Source organism: Trachurus japonicus, chromosome 9 (assembly GCF_045865225.1).
Source record: "Trachurus japonicus isolate A0001 chromosome 9, Traja_1.0".
NCBI lineage: Eukaryota > Metazoa > Chordata > Actinopteri > Carangiformes > Carangidae > Trachurus > Trachurus japonicus.
Genome location: NC_140915.1, coordinates 26519367 through 26538185, shown reverse-complemented (window position 1 = coordinate 26538185; position 18819 = coordinate 26519367). Strand labels below are relative to the sequence as shown.

Sequence of the window (18819 nt, the reverse complement as noted above, 5' to 3'; positions counted from 1 at the left end):
AACGCTGCAATAATTCTGTTTTCTCTGTAAATGAAGCTTCACCTCTTGCTGGTCTCTTTTCAACCACTGCATCATCATCATCATCATCATCATCATCATCATGCATTGGCAGGGAAAATATATTTTCTCAGGCACAGAAAACATTTACTTGTAATTTGACTCAAGGGTTGAAAATACCGTTGGAAATAAATGCCTTAAACTGCAGAAAATCCAGACACAGACACCATCTCCTTACCTCCAACTTCAGTGTGTTATACAGTAGTGGTGCTGGATTTGGAATCCCAGGAAACCTTTGAGGTAAGTATAAGTAAAATTCCCTCGCAGTAGCTGAACGAAAGTGGCCATTTTGCCTCACTAACCTGGTTAAAAAGTCAGATAGTATAAAAGCTTTTACACCACCTAGATCACCAGACGGAGCCAAGCTAACTACACAAGCACATATCCACATACTTTCTTTCATACGCACAAACAAGCAATATGCAAGAAGCAATAAAAACATGACTACTCCTTGTGATTCCCAAATGCGTTTTGTGTGCAGGCTGATGATATGTGAGACCCTCTGGGTGTCAGTAAACACTTTCTATGGTTCCACTGGAACAGAGGCCTTAAGTAGCCCCAGTAAATGGTTTTATAAGCAGTTCACTGAAGCATGGTGTCTCCTTACCTGAAATCCCTTACCATTATCCTTCACATATTACCACTGATACAATTTATTTTCAGGCGGTTGTGGCACAGACCAATGATTCTCATGACTGATTCTATTGCCTTGTCTTAAAGAAAAAAAATCTGTTCTCACTCTTCAAAGCGAGTGAGTCACCCGTGTGTATGTCCTCTGGACTCAAACTTTATAGCAAACCTCTAGGAATTTATATTAGGAAAATCAAAATCAAAGCCCGATTTTCGATTGACTAAAGTTTTTGTCAAAGGGATCTTGGCTGAGCAAATTTTAAGAGGAGGGTGTCTAGACTGAAGTTAGTTCAGAGACCAAATATGGCCAAGCTGCTATTTGTTGCTGAAAAGCAAACCTCAAATTAGATTTATTGTCAGTGCTGACACTGAACAGACAGTGCCTTTAATCACTGGTACTGGTAGGATACTCACAGGAGTAGCTACAGTAGATTTGCCTTCCTGTTTAGTAACAGAGAATAAATCACTGTCATTTGCATACTTGAAAAAAAGGAGCGTTCATGCCAAATAAACACATTACTTTTAAATGTTCATCACTCATCCTCACTCCTATTGTCTGTATCTACAGCTGGAAAGACGCAAAGCAGAACAATGCGGAATAATTAACTATACAGTGACTGTTGATTTGTTCAGCCTGCCAGCAATGGAACAGTGGAATAATTGAAATACTAATCAAATCAAACCAAACAAGGTGGAATTAAATAAATCCACTCAAGGTCCATACAAAACAAAGTTACACTTTTGGCACCTCTTTGGCCTGTTTACCATGTTTCAGTAAGCATTTAGCTTGGTCTGGTTCTAGATAATAGATGCAGTATGAGGAAGGAAAGGGTGGGGGTTTTGGTGATAGTGATGGTGGGCGTCATGCAAATCTTTGGTGTAGGAGGAAGGTGTCAGGACTTCCTCACAACTCACACCATTGCATCATAACTCCTGCTGTCTCATGGGAGCTAAACAGCATGTGATCTTTGCATAAGAAATAGAGTCCGTCCAAACAATTTGCCTTTGTTGTTATTTGATATTGTTGTGTGTGGACAGTGACATCAGGAAGAAGATCAAAATAACAGACTAAAAGAACCTCCCTTCAATGTTACCATGCATTTATAATCTCACCAGTAGCCATGTTGTTTGCTTAGAACAGTTGTTGCAGTTCTGTGTGTTGTGATTGCAGTGAGAGCCGATGCAGGCTTTGAAGTTAAGTCCCCAGTGAAGGGTTGAGTGTCATCTCTATGAATTCCTCTGTAGTCCCAAGCCTCGCCAGGTGAAGAAAATATTTGCTCATTCCAAGAGTAGAAAACCGTAAGTCTCTGACTCACATGGAGAAACTCTCTCCTTGATCTCAGCAGTTATGCACTAAACAAAATCTGGAATATGTCAAGACTTAAGGGATACCTGTAAACAAACTATAATCAAAACTGAACGTCTGAATAAACAACACTGTCTGTAATCAAAAGTGGAGTAAAGCCCAAGAAGACATTTGAGTCTGTTTAAATAACACCCTGCTAAGTTTTTCTCTTGCTTGATTTGAGGGATTTGCAGTGAAAAGCTTTTCTGAGCTGGGAAAAGAATAATTGATTGTTTGAAACATGTTTTCACATTCAATATCTGGTGATTATTTGTGTCTTCAGCTGAAATGAAATTACCACTGACAGTGGCTGCTGAATTAAATAACTGAAACAGTTAATATGCCTCAGTAGCACTATTATAGAGATAGCAGGGGGGCATCATTCAAACTTTCTGTTAATATGCTGCCCCCTATTTGTTTGTACTACTATCACTAGATTGCAACTGTACCCCTTACAATGATTGGGTTGGCTTTTGGGCACACTTGGAGAATTCCTGGTGGGCGTCTGCAAATGTGGGCCAGTGGACTTCCAGTCCAGTTTTTACTAGCCCTCTCTGCGTACCACTCTCTTGTGGTGCTCATGTTTTCGGAGTGGGTTCACTGTCACTCACTCAGTATCAACCCTTACCCTCATGGTGGGCTAACATTAGCTTTAATGAATCAGACCTCAGGGTAGGGCAGTTGTTTGTGGCATTTGACCAAAACCTGCATGTATTGTGTTTCCCACACAGGATTACCCTGTAGTCTGATCATGTTACTGTTAATGACTGACAGCTAAATTTTCATACTCAGTCAAAGAGAGGTGAAATAAAGTGTCAGCGGGAGTATTCATCATTATTATCTTTTTTCTTTTTTTTCTGTTGAATGTTTTACATTATAATTACAAACTGCCCCTAAAAGTCATCTCTGTCAGATGTGTAAAAATGACTCTGTAATTAAACAACGGTAATATGCTCCAGCAGGGAGACTTTAGAAGAGTGTGAAAGCCCATGTCATTCATTCAGTTAAACCTGATATATGTCACTCCTTAATGTATTCAGCACTGACAGAAATGCTGTAGAGCGGAACGTCAGCGAAGCAGAGCTGACTACTCAGCAAAACCAGCCAAATATTATGATTTCCAACTGTAATTTAAATGAGAAATGCAGGTTTCTGAGTGTGGTGGCTCAGGCAACCACCAGATTGTTGCCTTAGACATATCCATAGTGGAAACAGATGGTATGGAGTGCACAGTGTCAGATCATTGTTATTATGGTCACACAGTGGGGGCAAGCTATGGAAAATGTTCCGTGTGAGGCAGTGTACCATGGTTCATTCACTGTAAATCTAAAAAAAAGAAGAAAAAAACAAGCATGGTATTGTAAAAGTACATAAATAAATACTTTAATATGAGTATCTTTGCAGCAAGTCAGAAAGTGCAGTAGTAGCAGTTACACAATTGATTTTCACTAAAACGCTGGTTTGATATTGAACATTACAATCAGAGCACAATCGCATTTTAATTTCTGGTGCATTTGTGATGTGAGCACACTGTATTTGCTGAGAAAAAAACAAAGTATGATAATAAGCAGAATAACAAAGAGAGGCAAAACATGCGCCGATGCCAGTGGTATCAACAGCCTGGGACTAAAAGAAGCGAGAAGTGAGAAATGGAGAAGCCTGCTGGGGGAACATAACTCCGCTCAGTGTCCCAACGCTGAAAGAGGAAGGGGAAAGAAGATACAATGCAATATACTCTTTGGAATTAATTCACTGTCTCTTCTCCAAGAGCATCTAATTTAGTGCTGCTTGCCTTTCTCACTGTCTCACGCTGCCCCTCGTTCTCTGTCTCTCCCACTTTCTTCATCCATCTCCTTTCCTATCTCACTGCAACTCCCCCCACACCCAACCCTCTCCTCCAACCACCAACACCACCCCTTTCCCTTTACTGTCTCATTCTCTCCTCCTCCTCCGCCTTAGGCCTGTGTTACACTGCCTTTGTGGCGAGTGCAGAGAGAGAGAGCGCGAGGGAGGCCTTGAACATGACACTCCAGCAGTCTGATTGGGAAGGAGAGCACGAGAACCTGTGAGACAAGGGAGATGAGAGAGGGAGCGAGTGGATATGAAAAACCTCTTCTCCCCCTGCGAGAGACAGAGGGAATGGGGAAGGAGAGCTAGCATACTGATGGAAACAGACAGGCAAGGAGGAGAAAAAAGTGGTTATCCCTTTATCCACCATTTTAAAGAGGTTAACCTCATTAAAATTGTGGTTATGGAAATGCTGAGGGCATGATAGATAATAAAGCCTCATGCCACTAGTACATGCTCACCCTGAATTAATTCGCATTATGTTTCAATTCAAGATTATTTCTCAGTCCTAAAGGTGCTTTAGTCCGTTTGAATAAAATGATAAAATCTCCGTTCCCATGACGTTGTGGATTCTTGCTGGAAGAGAAATAGGCTCGACAGGTTGTGTAGCTTCTGCTAAAAAATAAAAACATGTTGCCCGCCTTTAGTGGCTGAAATAAAAACAGCAGTAAATGAGTCAAATATGAGAAGGTCACTGTGTTTTCCAGCCCGTTGCTCATCCTAAATGGCTCCCCATGGCCTAAATGAGGATGGATGTGAGCTGAAGAGGATTCACTGGTCTGAGCTCAGCCTCTCGACAAGCCAAGGGAGAGACAAGGGCAAAGGAGGCGAGAGGAGTTTGCGTTTGAGTGAGAAGAAGGCCTGACTGTGGTGAGGTTTACTGTGGAGGATTTACAGAATACAGTTGTAGAAGCTGTGTTCAGTGTGTAGGCTGGCAGAGGAAACTGGGAGGAGGTCAAGGGGCTTCTTCTTACTGTACAGATTTACCAGCAAGCCTTCAGTGCTGGTGGCCAAACCTCTGATCATCTCTCTGTTGTTTGATATTTTTCTCTCTCTGTGTCTGTGTGTCTCTCTCTGGCACAGATGAAACTGAAGCCTAATGAGGACTTTTGTGGAGTGATATAATTCCAAATGGACAGGAAGGTATTATGATTATCTGATTTAAAGAGCACATTTTTTAATCCAGCTCCAGATGAACAGTAATGCTACTGAATTAACACCGGTTTGTTGATGCCTTTATGTGCAGGATTAGCTTTAAATATATTCATGAATTGGAACCAGCATTGTTAAAGACGATTCAATGCACAGTTATTGTTTTGTTCTCATTAGTAATCCTCCTTATACATTTTAAAGGGATCACATTCGCCATGAATGACCTGCAATGCATATGGAGCCTTAAAACCTGAAACAATGGGAGGTGCTGTGATCATAGGAACAGAGGGCGTCTCATTAAGATGATAGGAGACTTTACCTCTGTGGATGATTTATTAGTCTTGACCAAGTGCATACAGTTATAGGTCTCTATCTACATTAAACCATAAGACACCTGATAACTTTCATGATTCATGATGAGGAGCTCAGAAACTCCTCAAGGTCAGACAGATAAGTACAGGATGTTGGATGATGACATCAGCTTAAACTCTAAGCTTTGCCCAGTTTTTTTGTTTTTTTTTAGTCCTGTAAAAATCAGACTGAACTGCATGGCAATATAAAGAGAGTTCACAAATGTGGTTCTCACCCTCAATGCAGAATATCCCATAGAAATAATGGAGTGTTTACTCTAGGTCAATTATTGGTAAATTGCTCAGCTAAAATAAATGGGACCTTCACATCAGGAAAACGTTGTTCTAACATTCTTACACCATCATAGAAAGGAAACAGTTGTACCCAGCATCAGATATTATATTTGATAATTCAAGGGGAACAATAAATTTGCAGAAATACATAGTGAAACAGCTCTTGATTGGGCCGTTAATCATAGTCTTCACTGCGGGTATAAGTTTGAAATCGCCAAAGTGTAATTGTCAGATTAATTTAACCCCGGTTTTCATCAAAATCCAATCAGTGATGACTGATATATCACAAATGGCACATAAACAATCAGTGTGGCGCCACCCTTGTGCGAAATAATCTAATTTTGAAAATGCCACGGCCCAATGAGACACACACAGCAGTTTACATTCCAGTTTCATCAGTGGTGTCTGAATGGAAGGAACTGAAGGTGAAGGTACATCTAGAAAAGCAAGGCCCATGCCATGAAATTGATGTCATTTTGAATTTCATAATGAGCATGTCGCAGTGTGAGCAAACTGTTTTTCTGTATTGTCCTGTAAGTAACTTGCATGTTTATCACCTGCAACATCAGGGCTGGCATGTTTTTCACTGTGTATGTGTGCGTGTGATCATGGCAAAATGTGGTCTTGAAGACATATAATGTGATGGGAAATAACACAAAACTATTGCAGACTGATGAGGGCAGTATAACAACCCCGCAAGCATTTTAGCTTGTATTAGGCACTCAAAGGGACAAGTAAGAAACCAAAATCCAGTATGCAAATGTTTCCACAGAGCATCTGAACTTAAAACTTGTCTTCTCAAACACCTTGTCTGGATCTGTAGACAGAACTCAGCCTGCAGTGCGTCATAGTTGTTAACTTTATACTAACAACTTTGTTGTCAAATTGTTCATGTCCTGAAATGTCACCGTTATGATGTGTGAATTGCGACAGCGGACATCTGTCGTAGCCAAGCGCCACATACAACATTCACAGTGCGAACATTAGGGTGTTTAGGCTAACATATGGCTGCTCACAGTGTTAGCAGGCAACTGTCATTACCATTCAGCCTGTCAAAAAATACTGACTTTTCTAATGAATAATTTCTCACCATGAAACTGTCACCTTTGTCAGTTCAAGTGTGTGTGTGTGTGTGTGTGTGTGTGTGTGTGTGTGTGTGTGTGTGTGTGTGTGTGTGTGTGTGTGTGTGTGTGTGTGTGTGTGTGTGTGTGTGTGTGTGTGTTTTGTCAGCCACTACATCCACCGCATGCACCAAACTTCTGGTATGGTTACATCCCTACCAAGTAGTGGATACTCATGGATGTGAGTTTGAAGAGAGTGAGATGGTCTCTAATGTTACACTGTGACAAACAACAACATATATTATTTATGTATACGTAAATATATCAATATAAATGCATTAGTGTGTATTTATTATATTAGCATGTTTCTACAAACCACAAAACTACAAATAAAAGTACAGGATCTTTAATGTTTTCAGATAAAATATGCAGAGTGTCCACAGAAGAAATGCAGCTCAATGAAAAGTCTTTTTGTCAACCAGTATTTTAGTTAAGACCTTATCAACCTTAGAGCTTTGCCGAACTTTATCATTGGGATGCTGATGCTGGTTCAGGACCTGCACTTAAAAACTCAACAAGGCTTTCCAGAGAAAAGGCACTTGAAACAGCTAAATTCATCAGTGCACAACCAGCTTCCTAAGGCTTGAATAGAGAGAGAGCCATGGGGAATGCAAAAAAAGAGGTTAAGGAAAGGCTGAAGTGGCTGATTATACACAATTTAGAGTCCCAACCCGGCAGCTTTTTTGGAAGTGTTCTTCAGGAGGAGGGGGAGGAGGAGGAGGAGGAGGACGTGGTGGAGGAAGAGTTGTCTCGATCAGCAAGACAGCGCCCCAGTCGGTTCACTATGACCGATGGAAAAGCGCGCATCCCCCCGATGAGACCGTCCTGGAATCTCTGTCCACACAACATAACCGGATTGTGAAGCAATTGTACTTTCAAAGCAAAACTTAAAACATATCATTACTATTTTTCACTGGTAAGGAAAAATCTGTCTGAAACACTATCTTACATAAGCCTGCAGGGATGTGACATTGCAATGTGTACTTTTTCGAAAGACAGTAAGGAAGGTAGTTTTAGACCACAAAAACAATTAAATGTGCTGTGTTTTGAATTGAAATCGATTAAATAACCGGCCTTATTTTGGAAAGCCAGGCAGGAAGCGGCGTCCCATCTGACTCCTGCTGGCTTCACAGGAGTAGTCCGGGAGCTTTTGAGCGCACACGTCGCTCCCATCACTACATCGCACCACTGCGGTAGGAGCGAGGGAAGGCAGCAGCAACAGCAGCAACAGCAGAGAGAAAGCGAGAGACCCGGCAGACACAGTTCACTTGTTCCTGTCCAGGAGGCGAGTGCCTCTCTCTGCCGACTTCATCTCAGAGGAGGACTTTACCCGACCAGGACGGATAACAACTGCTCTCAGGGCAACACCACAGCCCAGAGAGAGCCAAGGCGGGGAGAACTTTTGGCTATTCCTCCGCAAATTGTTTCTTTTTCTTTTCTTTTTTTTTCTTCCCCCCCTGCGCAACCTTGGAAGTCAGACCTGTTCGTCGTTAGAGAGAGAGGATGGGACCGCTACTCCTTCTCATCGCCCTGTGCGTGAGCGCCGTTGTCCCGCAGCATTTGGAAGGTGAGTGAGTGGGAAAAGTGACAGGCTGTCAAAACATTTATTATTTATTTTCATTTTTTTTATTTCCTCACGATCAGCTCATTGTCAGCGTGGGAGTAGTACCGAACCACAAACTGATGGACCGTTGATCGGGGCATCATGTCTTCACACTGAAAGTGACCAAGTGAATAGATTACTAATGTGCGTCCATGGAGAGAGGCTTTGCACAACAGCCTCCGAGCAGTGTGTCGGCACGTTTTGGTAGAAAAAACTACCGCTTGCAATACGCCAGCGACTCTTAGTTAATTGGTTGTGTTTAAAAGACACTTGTTTGAGTAGATAAATCGCGTTTTTACGATTGTTAGCGTGTGTAATTTTCTCTATGAAGCAGAAAATCATTCCGTGCATCAGGCGCGCACAGTTAAGCTAGAGCTGTGTTCAGCTCCAGTATTTTGTGCGCCCTCGCAATGGTAATCTTCAGCTGTTTGCTTCGCTCCTCTCTGATGTTTCCACGTTAGAAAAAAAAGAGAAGCTGTGCGTCCAGGTATGGCCCTGGCACGATTAAGATAGCATGGACGCTACTTTTCCCTCCTAAACAAACTGAATTATGCAAAAGTGGGCTTTATTTAGACCCAGATGCTATCACTAAGAGGAGATATGTTAGAGTGCCTCCTGCATTAGTTGGATAGCAGCATTATTAGGATGACATCAGGAAAAGGTTAATTGTGCATTGTCCAGTGTTCTGTGTTGGCTCTGCAGAAACTGTCAGGATGCTTTATGAGAGGACAGTGGAAGGTGTGTAGCCTCACCTGACCAAATGAATTAGTATTCAAATCAGTTTACACCCTCCCCTCCTTTCCCCTTCCATTAGTCTTGTGATAGGGACATTTAAGGCTTATGCCCAGCTGTATATTTTCCATGAACAGTACCTGTGGGATTTGTGTAAAGAAAGCAGTGTAGCCCTTGTTGAAGTGGGTCATGCCATGCTCCATGTCTCTATTCATTTAGCAACACACTTGCCTCAGGAGTCACACACGCCAGACAGACCTCAGTCTCTTCAGTGTGCCTCAAGCAGAGTTTCTAAGGCTCCCTAAGCCTTGCAGTGTCAACTCAGAGTCATACAAGACATAATACTCCCCGGTAGGCTGGCATAATAAATGCAGAGGAGACGCAGGGAGCCGTGGTGCTGCGGGTCGGCTCGTTTCAAGGCTCAGTGAGTTAAAAATACACCCTGAACTAGTCCCCCAATTAATCATATCCCAGTTAAATTTGTGGTATTGTAAAGGGATATGTTCCAAAGCTGAGTACAGCTGTAACCCCATCCACAGCGAGGAGCTGGTTTGTGGAGGAGATGGAGGGGGGGTTAACAGCCTTTGATATGTATGTGGGCTTGCCCATAGCCATCATGGTCACCCTGGCAGCTATTTTAGCAACAATAACAACTTCATCAGTTTGACAGCAATTTTTGGAGGAAAACAAAAGAAAAAAAAACACCCTAGAATCAGGCTGAAAATGGCATTTAAACACCCCGCCATAAAAGACAAAAGAGATAAGAGAGGTGCATTGTGTTGATTGGAAATGTTTTTGAATCCCTGAAAAGCTTCGCTCAACTTGCATGCATTCATTTCTCATTGCTCAAAGCTAGAAGATGTCTTTAGAGACAGCTACCAACAAACACTCTATTGAGGATGTCAGAGGGCACCTCTGTCCACTGAAACAAATTGATGGGGTAGAAGCATTCGCCTTCAGGTAAAACAGGCTGCATTGTTCCAAGTCAGTGTGCAATACATCACTTCCTCCGGCCAGTTACTGGTGCTGACGCTCACATATTGTTTGGGATCCTGCCTGTCCGCCTGGACAAAGCACATGACTGGGCTTGTGGGCCCTGCTGTATGGAAATGTAAGAAGCTTTTGTGCTTGTTTGGAGAGTCGGTTTTAATGAATTTTATGCATCTTAATTTTAGTCTCAGGCTTGTTATAATGGCTGTGCAATTAGAGCCTTTTAGGCAAATGGACAGCCATCTGGAGAGGCAATGTGATTGCCTGCTATTGGTGAATCATGATTAGTGTTAATATCGTTGGTCACTGTTCATTTTGCTCAAAGATTTTGCCGGCGTGACACAGTTGGAGAAGTTTGTCAAACACAAAACTGGTGAATGGTAGAATGATTATGGCTTCAGATGGACACGATCAGCTGCTCATCATGCTTGCACACTGTTGAGTTGTCAATTTAAAACTTGAGGGAAAGACTGGCAGAAGGCTAATTCAATGCTAGCAGAAATAGCATCTGGTACATTTGGGCAAACAATAGACCTGGCTGGGAATGTGAGGGATGCAAATGTTGGCTGGATATAATTTAATTCTGCTTGGGTTATCATGGAGCCATGGGACACCTTAGACACTGTAAACTCACATCCACTGCTTCTTTTTTACCACACTTTGTGCACAGTGGGCTGTAATTGTAATAGAACTGAATGTTTGTTCATATATTGATCATTGCAGATATAAAAATGTCTGATTTAAATTACTGAGTTGATTAATTGTTTAAAACAACATTTCCAAACAATTGCAGTTAAAGTTTCACATATGTGCTTGGGAAATTACAGTGGGTGCCTTCCACTATCTGTTGATATTTCATATGAATTTAGAATATAATTGGCAGATAAATAGATAATAAAATATAACTTACTTGCAGCTCTACTTTTGGCATTTACAAAGTCCTTTTTTTCTTACCCTTTGAGATATGCATGAATGCACTATGATGTCAAGTTATTAAATTGTCCTTGGATTACCTTAAAGTAAAACCAAGGACAGAAAAAAAAAATTGACCTTTGGTTTTCAACAGACTGGAGGTATTAATGGAAGGTGTTCTCCATAAATACGTGCAGATTCAGATGATTGCAATCTGTCTAAAAGCTCATTACATTCATTGGCCACTGAAGGTTATGGTTGATGTAGTGGTGACTTTTAATAGCAATGGCTTGCAACCCTACCTCCACAGTGCCCTTCAGTCTGCTTTTGAATGGCACAGTCTTCAATCAGTGGAAGAGAAAGGTCACACCTCTGTCAGATCAGCAGCAATGATAAGCAATGGAATCAAATCAACTCAATCTATAGGTAACAACTTACGCATAAGGAAATGAGACACGGGGAATCAGAGGATAGCAATCAGTATTTCCAACAAAGCATTCCTCTGCTGCTGTGATGACATTGGCTACTGTCTTTTTATTTTTCGTGTTTGCGGGACTTGATTGTGCTGTTCATTGTCAGCTCAGATGTTCCCTAATCCCATTAATACTTGAAGGGGAGTTGACAAGTTAATGGATACAGTGCTATTTGTCTCCGCTGTAGTAGGGCCTCTGTTGTCCTGCCTACATTTCATGCTTGACTCATTGGGAGGACACCAGAGGGACAGTTATAGAGGTTGCAAGGACACGCGTTAAAGAAGTGCTTACTATAGAACTTTAATATGGCCCTGAGATGAGGATTAGCAGCATAGTGGTAAAATGAGTTGTTTGGGCTGACACACACTCATATAAGCTTTCAGATAGAGACAAAATGAATGTGTCACTCTTGCTGTGTTATGTGTTTGTACTCATCTAGGTGACTTGACACCCATCAATTCAACATTTGTACATCAGAGAGTGAAAAACACATCATACAGAACACAAAGACAAATCAGCAGTAAAAAAAAAAAAAAAAAAAGCCTCTTTTCACAAAAAGCTTTGCCTGTTTTTCCCTAATCCTTAAATCAATATCTGATGTTTCTATTCACAAAACTCTGGAAACATTGATTCTGAATTTTCCCAGCCATGTTAAAGGTCTGTGGTTTACTAAAAGATGCATGTAACATTATCAAGGAAGCCCGTCTTTAAGCGGTGGTTCTATTATAATAGAATTACAAAAAAAAATAAAAAATAAAAAACAGTGTCAAAAAATTCTGACTCTGTACCAGTAAAAAAAAAAAAAAGAAAAAGAACAGAAGAATAAGCAAGAGCCTTCTGAAACAGAAAAACATCTTGTGAACATTTTGTTTGTAGTGTCAGGTCATACTGAGTGTACTTCACTTTTTCCGCTGAGAACATGCAGAAGCCCATCTTTTAATATTTTGAGCATTCAGAAGACCACATGCTGTTTTTAAGTAATCCCACTGGGTCACGATTAATGACTCAACTTTTGGAGGCACAAGAGGGCCCACAGAGCAAGCCCACAGTGTATGTGTGTGGCAAAAACAGAATGGCAGATAATGAAGTTGTGCGATGTCTTGTAACATACTATTTGGCGCTGCTCAGGAGTTTGCTGAGGCTCATTACTCTCTTGACTCAGATATTTTTCTAAGAAATATAAAATAAAGAGAAAAAGGCATTCAGAGAGAGCACATTTAAACCAAAGTAGATGATCAATATTTAACATTATGCAATAGCCAGCAAGTAGAGTGTTTAAATACAGGTATAATAGATGACAGTACTATTCAACATTATACTGAACAGTTGCTGTTCAGCCATGCTGTCATTCTGTGGCAGTACTGTGGTTTAACTGACTAATCGTCACGATGAACATAAAAACCAGCATCCTGCAGGAAATTGTTTCCCACATGGGGTGTTGAAATAAAGTTTTGATGAATTCAACTTCTGGCATTGCACAGGATTATTTGAAATTCATATTGATATCAGGAAGCCAAAGCTAATGATTACACAGTTACTCAACTGGCAGGAGTGGCAGCTCTGTGGAGCACATTTTAATTTGCTCACAGTATACTGTATGTGCTTCCAGTTGCACCTGAGGAATGTAGCTGAAATTGCTCTCAAATTATTGTAACATTTCATTCATATATTATATGATATGATTACATGCATTTATCGCAGTATGCTGTTGCTTATTACAAAAGGTCAGAGTAGTCAAGTCAATTTTATATCCTGATGTATTATATTCATATATGCTATTCATAAGTAGGGATGGGTATCGTTTGCATTTTCATCGATTCCGATTCCTATTTCGAATCCTCATTTCGATTCCGATTCTTTTCGATTACCGATTCCGATACCAATATTAATAAGAAAGTAAATAAATAGAATATATCAAGAATAAAAATGTTATTTGAAAATTGGACAAACCAACACTGTTGCCTCTAAACAAGAAGTCAATGTCCGTACAGTTCTATAGATGTTAACACTTGCTGCTTCATTATTTTACTTGAAATCTGCTGCTGTGTGATACACACACATACACATCACTCTCTGACAAGCAAACTGTCCCATCATGCTGTCCAAACAGCATTCAAATGTATGTGACTTGTCTGCTTATCTGTTTTTGTATAACGTTACTAACCTTTGCCGGCGTCGGACTCCGAGCTCGTCATGTTGCTGTCCGCCGGATCTTTTTTCAGCCATCGTTCAAAGACGCCACAGTCCCTCACATTTACTCCTGTGAGTTACAGTAATAAATGCTTGGCCATGTTAGTCGTTCATCCCCCCTTGCAAGAAATGTCTCTCTCACAGGTGCTGCAAGTCGCCAATCCGTCTGTCTTCTTTGTATAACTGAACCACACTTTTGACCGTTTCTGTTTATCGCCTCTTCCCTCCATTTTCTTTGTTTAGTCTAAACAGTACACTGCACAGCCGCGGATGTGACATAGTAGTACACTCATCATCCACACAGGTCCTTGCAGATAATAAAAAAAGGTCCTTGCAGATAATTTACACTGCTCACTCAGAGCGCGGGGAGGAGAAAAAAACTGCCAGGAATCGAAATAAAGAATCGAAATGCGCATTTTTAAACGATTCTCGAATCCTGGGATTTCGGTTTGGTACCCATTCATAAGTGATGTAAAAGAGTAAAACCCCTCAAGATCTTTATCCTATGTGCTAAATCAATATCAAGCTTTCTATAAAATGATATTTGTGGAGTTTATTTTGCTAAATACACTCCTTCATCAAATTTTGTGTTTTTATTGTGTATTCATTCAATTCTAAACGAGCACTTAATCAAAGAAATGCAGATCAGAAACTCAGCGAGAGTCCAGCAATCTCCAATGTTTTTCATGCGTGCTCATGAAATGGGGAAACACACGTTTCATCATTTACTTTTCTTGTTAGCTCTTGTTGCAGTGGAATTATTGTGAAGGAGCCAAAATCACTCATTTTGGGAATCAGCATGAGATATTGCAGTTTGATGGAAAACAGCTGATATCTGTCAATATTATACTTGTGTACTTTCCATATAAATTTTCAACCGCTTTTAAAGTATGGGCTGGCTGCAGCAGATATGTTTACTGCCTGCAGTCAGTGCTAACAATGGGGCTTTATTGTGTAAATTAATCTCCTCCTGCCTCTTTAATTCCTTTGATTTTTAAACACCTGGCTCGTTGAATGTGAAGTGAGTCAACCATGAGATATTAGTCAGGCTTGTACGTGTGTGTGTTTAGGCAAGTAGTGGGGAGTGCAAAGATTACTGACAAGCATCAGGGAGGATTTTCCATGCATTCCTTGAGCGAGCTAAGAGCAATCCTTGTATTTGTGGGAGTGGAAGCTGTGCACTCCTGACCCACCCATCTTGTCGGGAACTTGTCACAGCAGCATCAGCCATTCATTGTCTGCGTTGACCACGAGTGAAAGAGTCCACCTTACCACAGCAGATCAATAACCAGAATAAATTATTTTGGATTAGGTGTGGAACTGCAGCAGACTGTAAATCTGAGGAAGGGCCGAGCAGCTCGAGCTCAAGATTTACTATATGACCAAAGCTTTAAGACACTGAGATTAAAACTGAAATGTCATTTTTTCAAAGTTTAAAGCCTGAACATAGGGGGTGGATGATACACAGACCTTTGGATGTTTAAATGTTTTATCTTTACACAAAAAGCGAGTTGCTGACACATTTGCGATGTAATATCTGCTCTGTGTGAGGATATAAACTCTCTTTTATGTTCAGTCTTTGAACACTTGCTTGTAATTTACTGTATAGTTTTTGTGTGAAACTCTCAATATTAGCAGTTTCAGGTGCGTGCAGGCCATTTAGACTTTTGCTTTATAATGGCTGGAGATTTGGTGAGGTATTTTCTCAAATGAAGATTTCTGCTTGTATTTATTGGACAAGCATTGCTTTAGTTGTTGCAGAATGAAGATGAATCCGGTTTGATGGAGTTGCATGACGAGTTGTGCATTGCTTTTGCATTATTCAAGTGTTTCCGTTGGGCCCTGAAATCACAACTGCTTTTTCAATGCAGTTAACTTCTCTGAGATCAGATTGGTGAAGGTGCAAGTTGTTACTTACAACAAGCCCTGAGGAGATGTGGACTACTCATTCCTATTCAAGAGGCACTTAAATCATGAGCCCTATCTAACAGTCTACTCACCAGGGTTATAAAATTAAATTGAATCATTAACCCTTTATCTTTTGCATGAATGTACAATAAACAATGCTGCAGAAGCTAGCTTAAAGATACATGTTCATCAAAATTAATTAAAAATCCTCTCCTTTTCACAACCAAAGTTCAAAACCACGACTTTATTTCATCAGGTGGCATCTGTTCTCGCTATCTTCTTTCCTTTTATGTGCCATTGCGATTATATCTGTCATTCCCCTCTCTTGCTTTGGTAAAAATATACAGTAGGATATACAGGCATGCTCTGAGGATTTGTTTGTCCTCTTCATCTCATTCATAGTTTACGGCATTTTAACATATATTTGGTTTTGTCAGTACCTGCACTGTGTGAGCTGAGTGCTTTACTGTGTTTGTGTGAGCACAGATGTATGGGTTTGTGTGCTTGAAGCTGGTGGAGGTAACCCAGAAATGTCATCATCACATAGTCTAAGCAGCGATTCTGGCTCTTATGCACAGTGTGAATGTGCAGTCATACTTCACTCATTTGCCAAAAAAACAAAACAACAACCCTTTATTTTTCATGTCAGCCTGCCTGCTTTTATGCTAAATTGTGCTGAATTCCAGCAAGGGGGTGTTTTTGCAGAGTGATTGATTGAGAACAAGAGAGACTGTATCAGTTAAAAGGAACGGTAAAAGAATGTTCTTGATATGTTCTTTGATGAGCACATGGCCGCCAGTTTCCACTGAGAACCTGTGCTTCAATACAAATGTGAGCAAACTGCCCTGGACCGATTGCCAAGCACTTTTCAAAAGGGTTATTTGAGGTAATGGCACAAAATATATGCTATCCATTGAGAACTGAAGAGCATTTTTTAAAAGTGGAATATCACCCGTCCAGATGTTTTAGATTACCCTTGGGGTGGCTAACATGAGACAGGGGGACACTGCAATGGAGAGAGAGAGAGAGAGCTGAGAGCGAAATCCATTTTAATGTGAAGTTCACTGAACAGCAACCACTCACCTTCAAACTTCAAAGTGTCACCCATTAGACAACTGAGAAAGGATCATCTTCTCCACTGTGTAATTGTAGTCCATTGTCACTCATAAAAAGGGCAAGAGTTGCAGCAAGTTGCGCCATTTTGGTTATTTATACAGGTACAGGTATATAACACTGACGATCAGATGACTTCTTTTTAAGGCCAATCATACTGTACTCCAACTGAAAGCCTTGAAACTTGGGATATGTGAGGTGAAGTTCCTCTGGGTCTGAGGCTGCGACAAGTGACAGGGAAGCCCGAGATGAGCTCTGAATGACAGAGACTGACTAAGAACAGCGTGATCGCTGAACTTCCTGACTGGCTGACAGGAAGAAGAGGAATTCAGCTTAATGCCAACAAGCAGTGATGTGGTTCAACTCTGGGCACTGTTCAGCCTGTGTTGCTTTTTCTCTTTAGCTCGTTAATAGAAACCAATGACAACCTGACTGTCACTGTAGCCAGTTCTATAGGCTGTATCATTGTCTTTTTAGGGACATCAGTTAAAACAATAGATTGGAGGGATTATTATGATGAAAAATGGGCTAAATAGCTAATAAGAGCTGATTATATTAAGATAATGTCTGTGGGTACACATTTATCACAAACTAAACAGTGCCGGCAGTGCTGACGTACAGTATACTATGTGTCAGCCTATGTCTTTCCTGTCTGAAGAGCAAAACCTGCAAGAGAAAGCCGACACACTGGCGATGAGACACCTCTACTCTGCAAACATTGCAGCATGCTGCATATGTGATACAGATAATTGCTTGTCTCATTAAATTCATCACTCCCTGCCACTGATCCCAACATTTGCCTCAAGTGGTTGATCCACCCATCCAGCAGCTTGCTTCCTATATCCACCTGTCTCATTCAGGAGCACAGCCAGCCCCAGCATGCATTGGGCATGAGTCACTGTGCACCCTGGAAACACTGTCTGTCCAAGGAACTGCAAGTTTGATACGTGTCCTCATCACCACTGGTTTTGTTATTCTGAGTGCCTACTTGTTATTTACTGTCACATGAAAATGAAAAGGCTCCGTCCGTGACCCACACTTTCAGCCTTATCTTTCACTTGTTTGCAAGTTTTATTATCAGAAATATTTCTCAGCTTTGTTTCCATGCTGTACATCCACGTTAGTTCCACTGATATCTGTCACCATGCTCAACTTGTTTTACTTCTCTTTGCTTCCAGACCAGATAGTTTGACAGTTTGGTTTCTCTATAATTCACCACTGTTTGAGGTATATGAAATATTTACCATGTGATCTTTTTTTCTAACCCACCACAGCTGGTCTAGTAGGTGTAGGTGTGCTCCACTGCAGCTGTGTATGCGGCACTCGTAAATCTGTGAAGAGTGTGACAAGTTAAATTAGCAGCTGAGGAAGTTCAGACGTTTAAATCGCAAAGTGTATTTTTAACCAGGTTCAGTCTCTCTTTGTATCTCTCTCCAGCTCACACACACAAAGTCTAGAAGTTATAATTATAACACATCAGACGATGGCTGCTGCTGCTGCTGCTGCCTGCTGGTACAGTAAGAAAGGTTGTGCCCTCTCTGTGTGTTGGACTCACGTGGAGCTTTCACTGATGCTGTCACGCAGTTTTTCATTTCCAATATGTATGTAAGGAGTAAGTGCGTGATAGTTTATTTATGTTCTCCAGGTCAGTAGTTTTGCTTCTACCACTGAAATGAACTGAGAGGTTATTTAAATGGCCCGCAAAATGATCACTGTGAAGTAGCTACAGTGTTATAGGTTGACGCTCAGTAATCGCCCATGACTGTACATTATCACTGATAAAGCCACTGTCCACTGAGCCTGTCTTGCTCAGCAACGAGGCTGTCTGAGTAAGTAGCTCCTGCTACATGAAATTCACTGACCAAAGGGTAAACAGGATGAAAAAATTCAATTTGCTAAGGTCTGCCCTCTTCGGCACACACAATACACAGCTTAAGCCTGCAGGAGTGGAGCATAGTATAAATAAAGTGGAACAAGGATCAGAAGATATTTTGTAACTACTTCTTTATGTTCTTCTAACATGCATTATATTTAGTGCCGTGCAACTTCACTTTTTCACAGTTTTAACTGGAGGGGCAACCTCTTCAAAGAAACCATAGTA

The 18819-nt window shown here is 41.0% G+C and overlaps 1 protein-coding gene across 2 annotated transcripts in view; it reads left to right on the top strand.

Annotated features, from left to right (window-relative positions):
* Positions 1-7925: 7925 nt before the first annotated feature.
* The window catches only part of edil3a (EGF like and discoidin domains 3a), a 120053-nt gene continuing 109159 nt past the window's right edge, over positions 7926-18819 (top strand). Inside the window, exon 1 of one of the 2 annotated variants that reach the window (XM_085787036.1) lies at positions 7926-8364. In XM_085787036.1, the coding sequence (XP_085643162.1) occupies positions 8301-8364 (64 nt within the window). In that variant the 5' untranslated portion in view covers positions 7926-8300. The remainder of the gene's footprint in view (positions 8365-18819) is intronic. The other variant, XM_085787037.1, reaches the window with a different exon arrangement.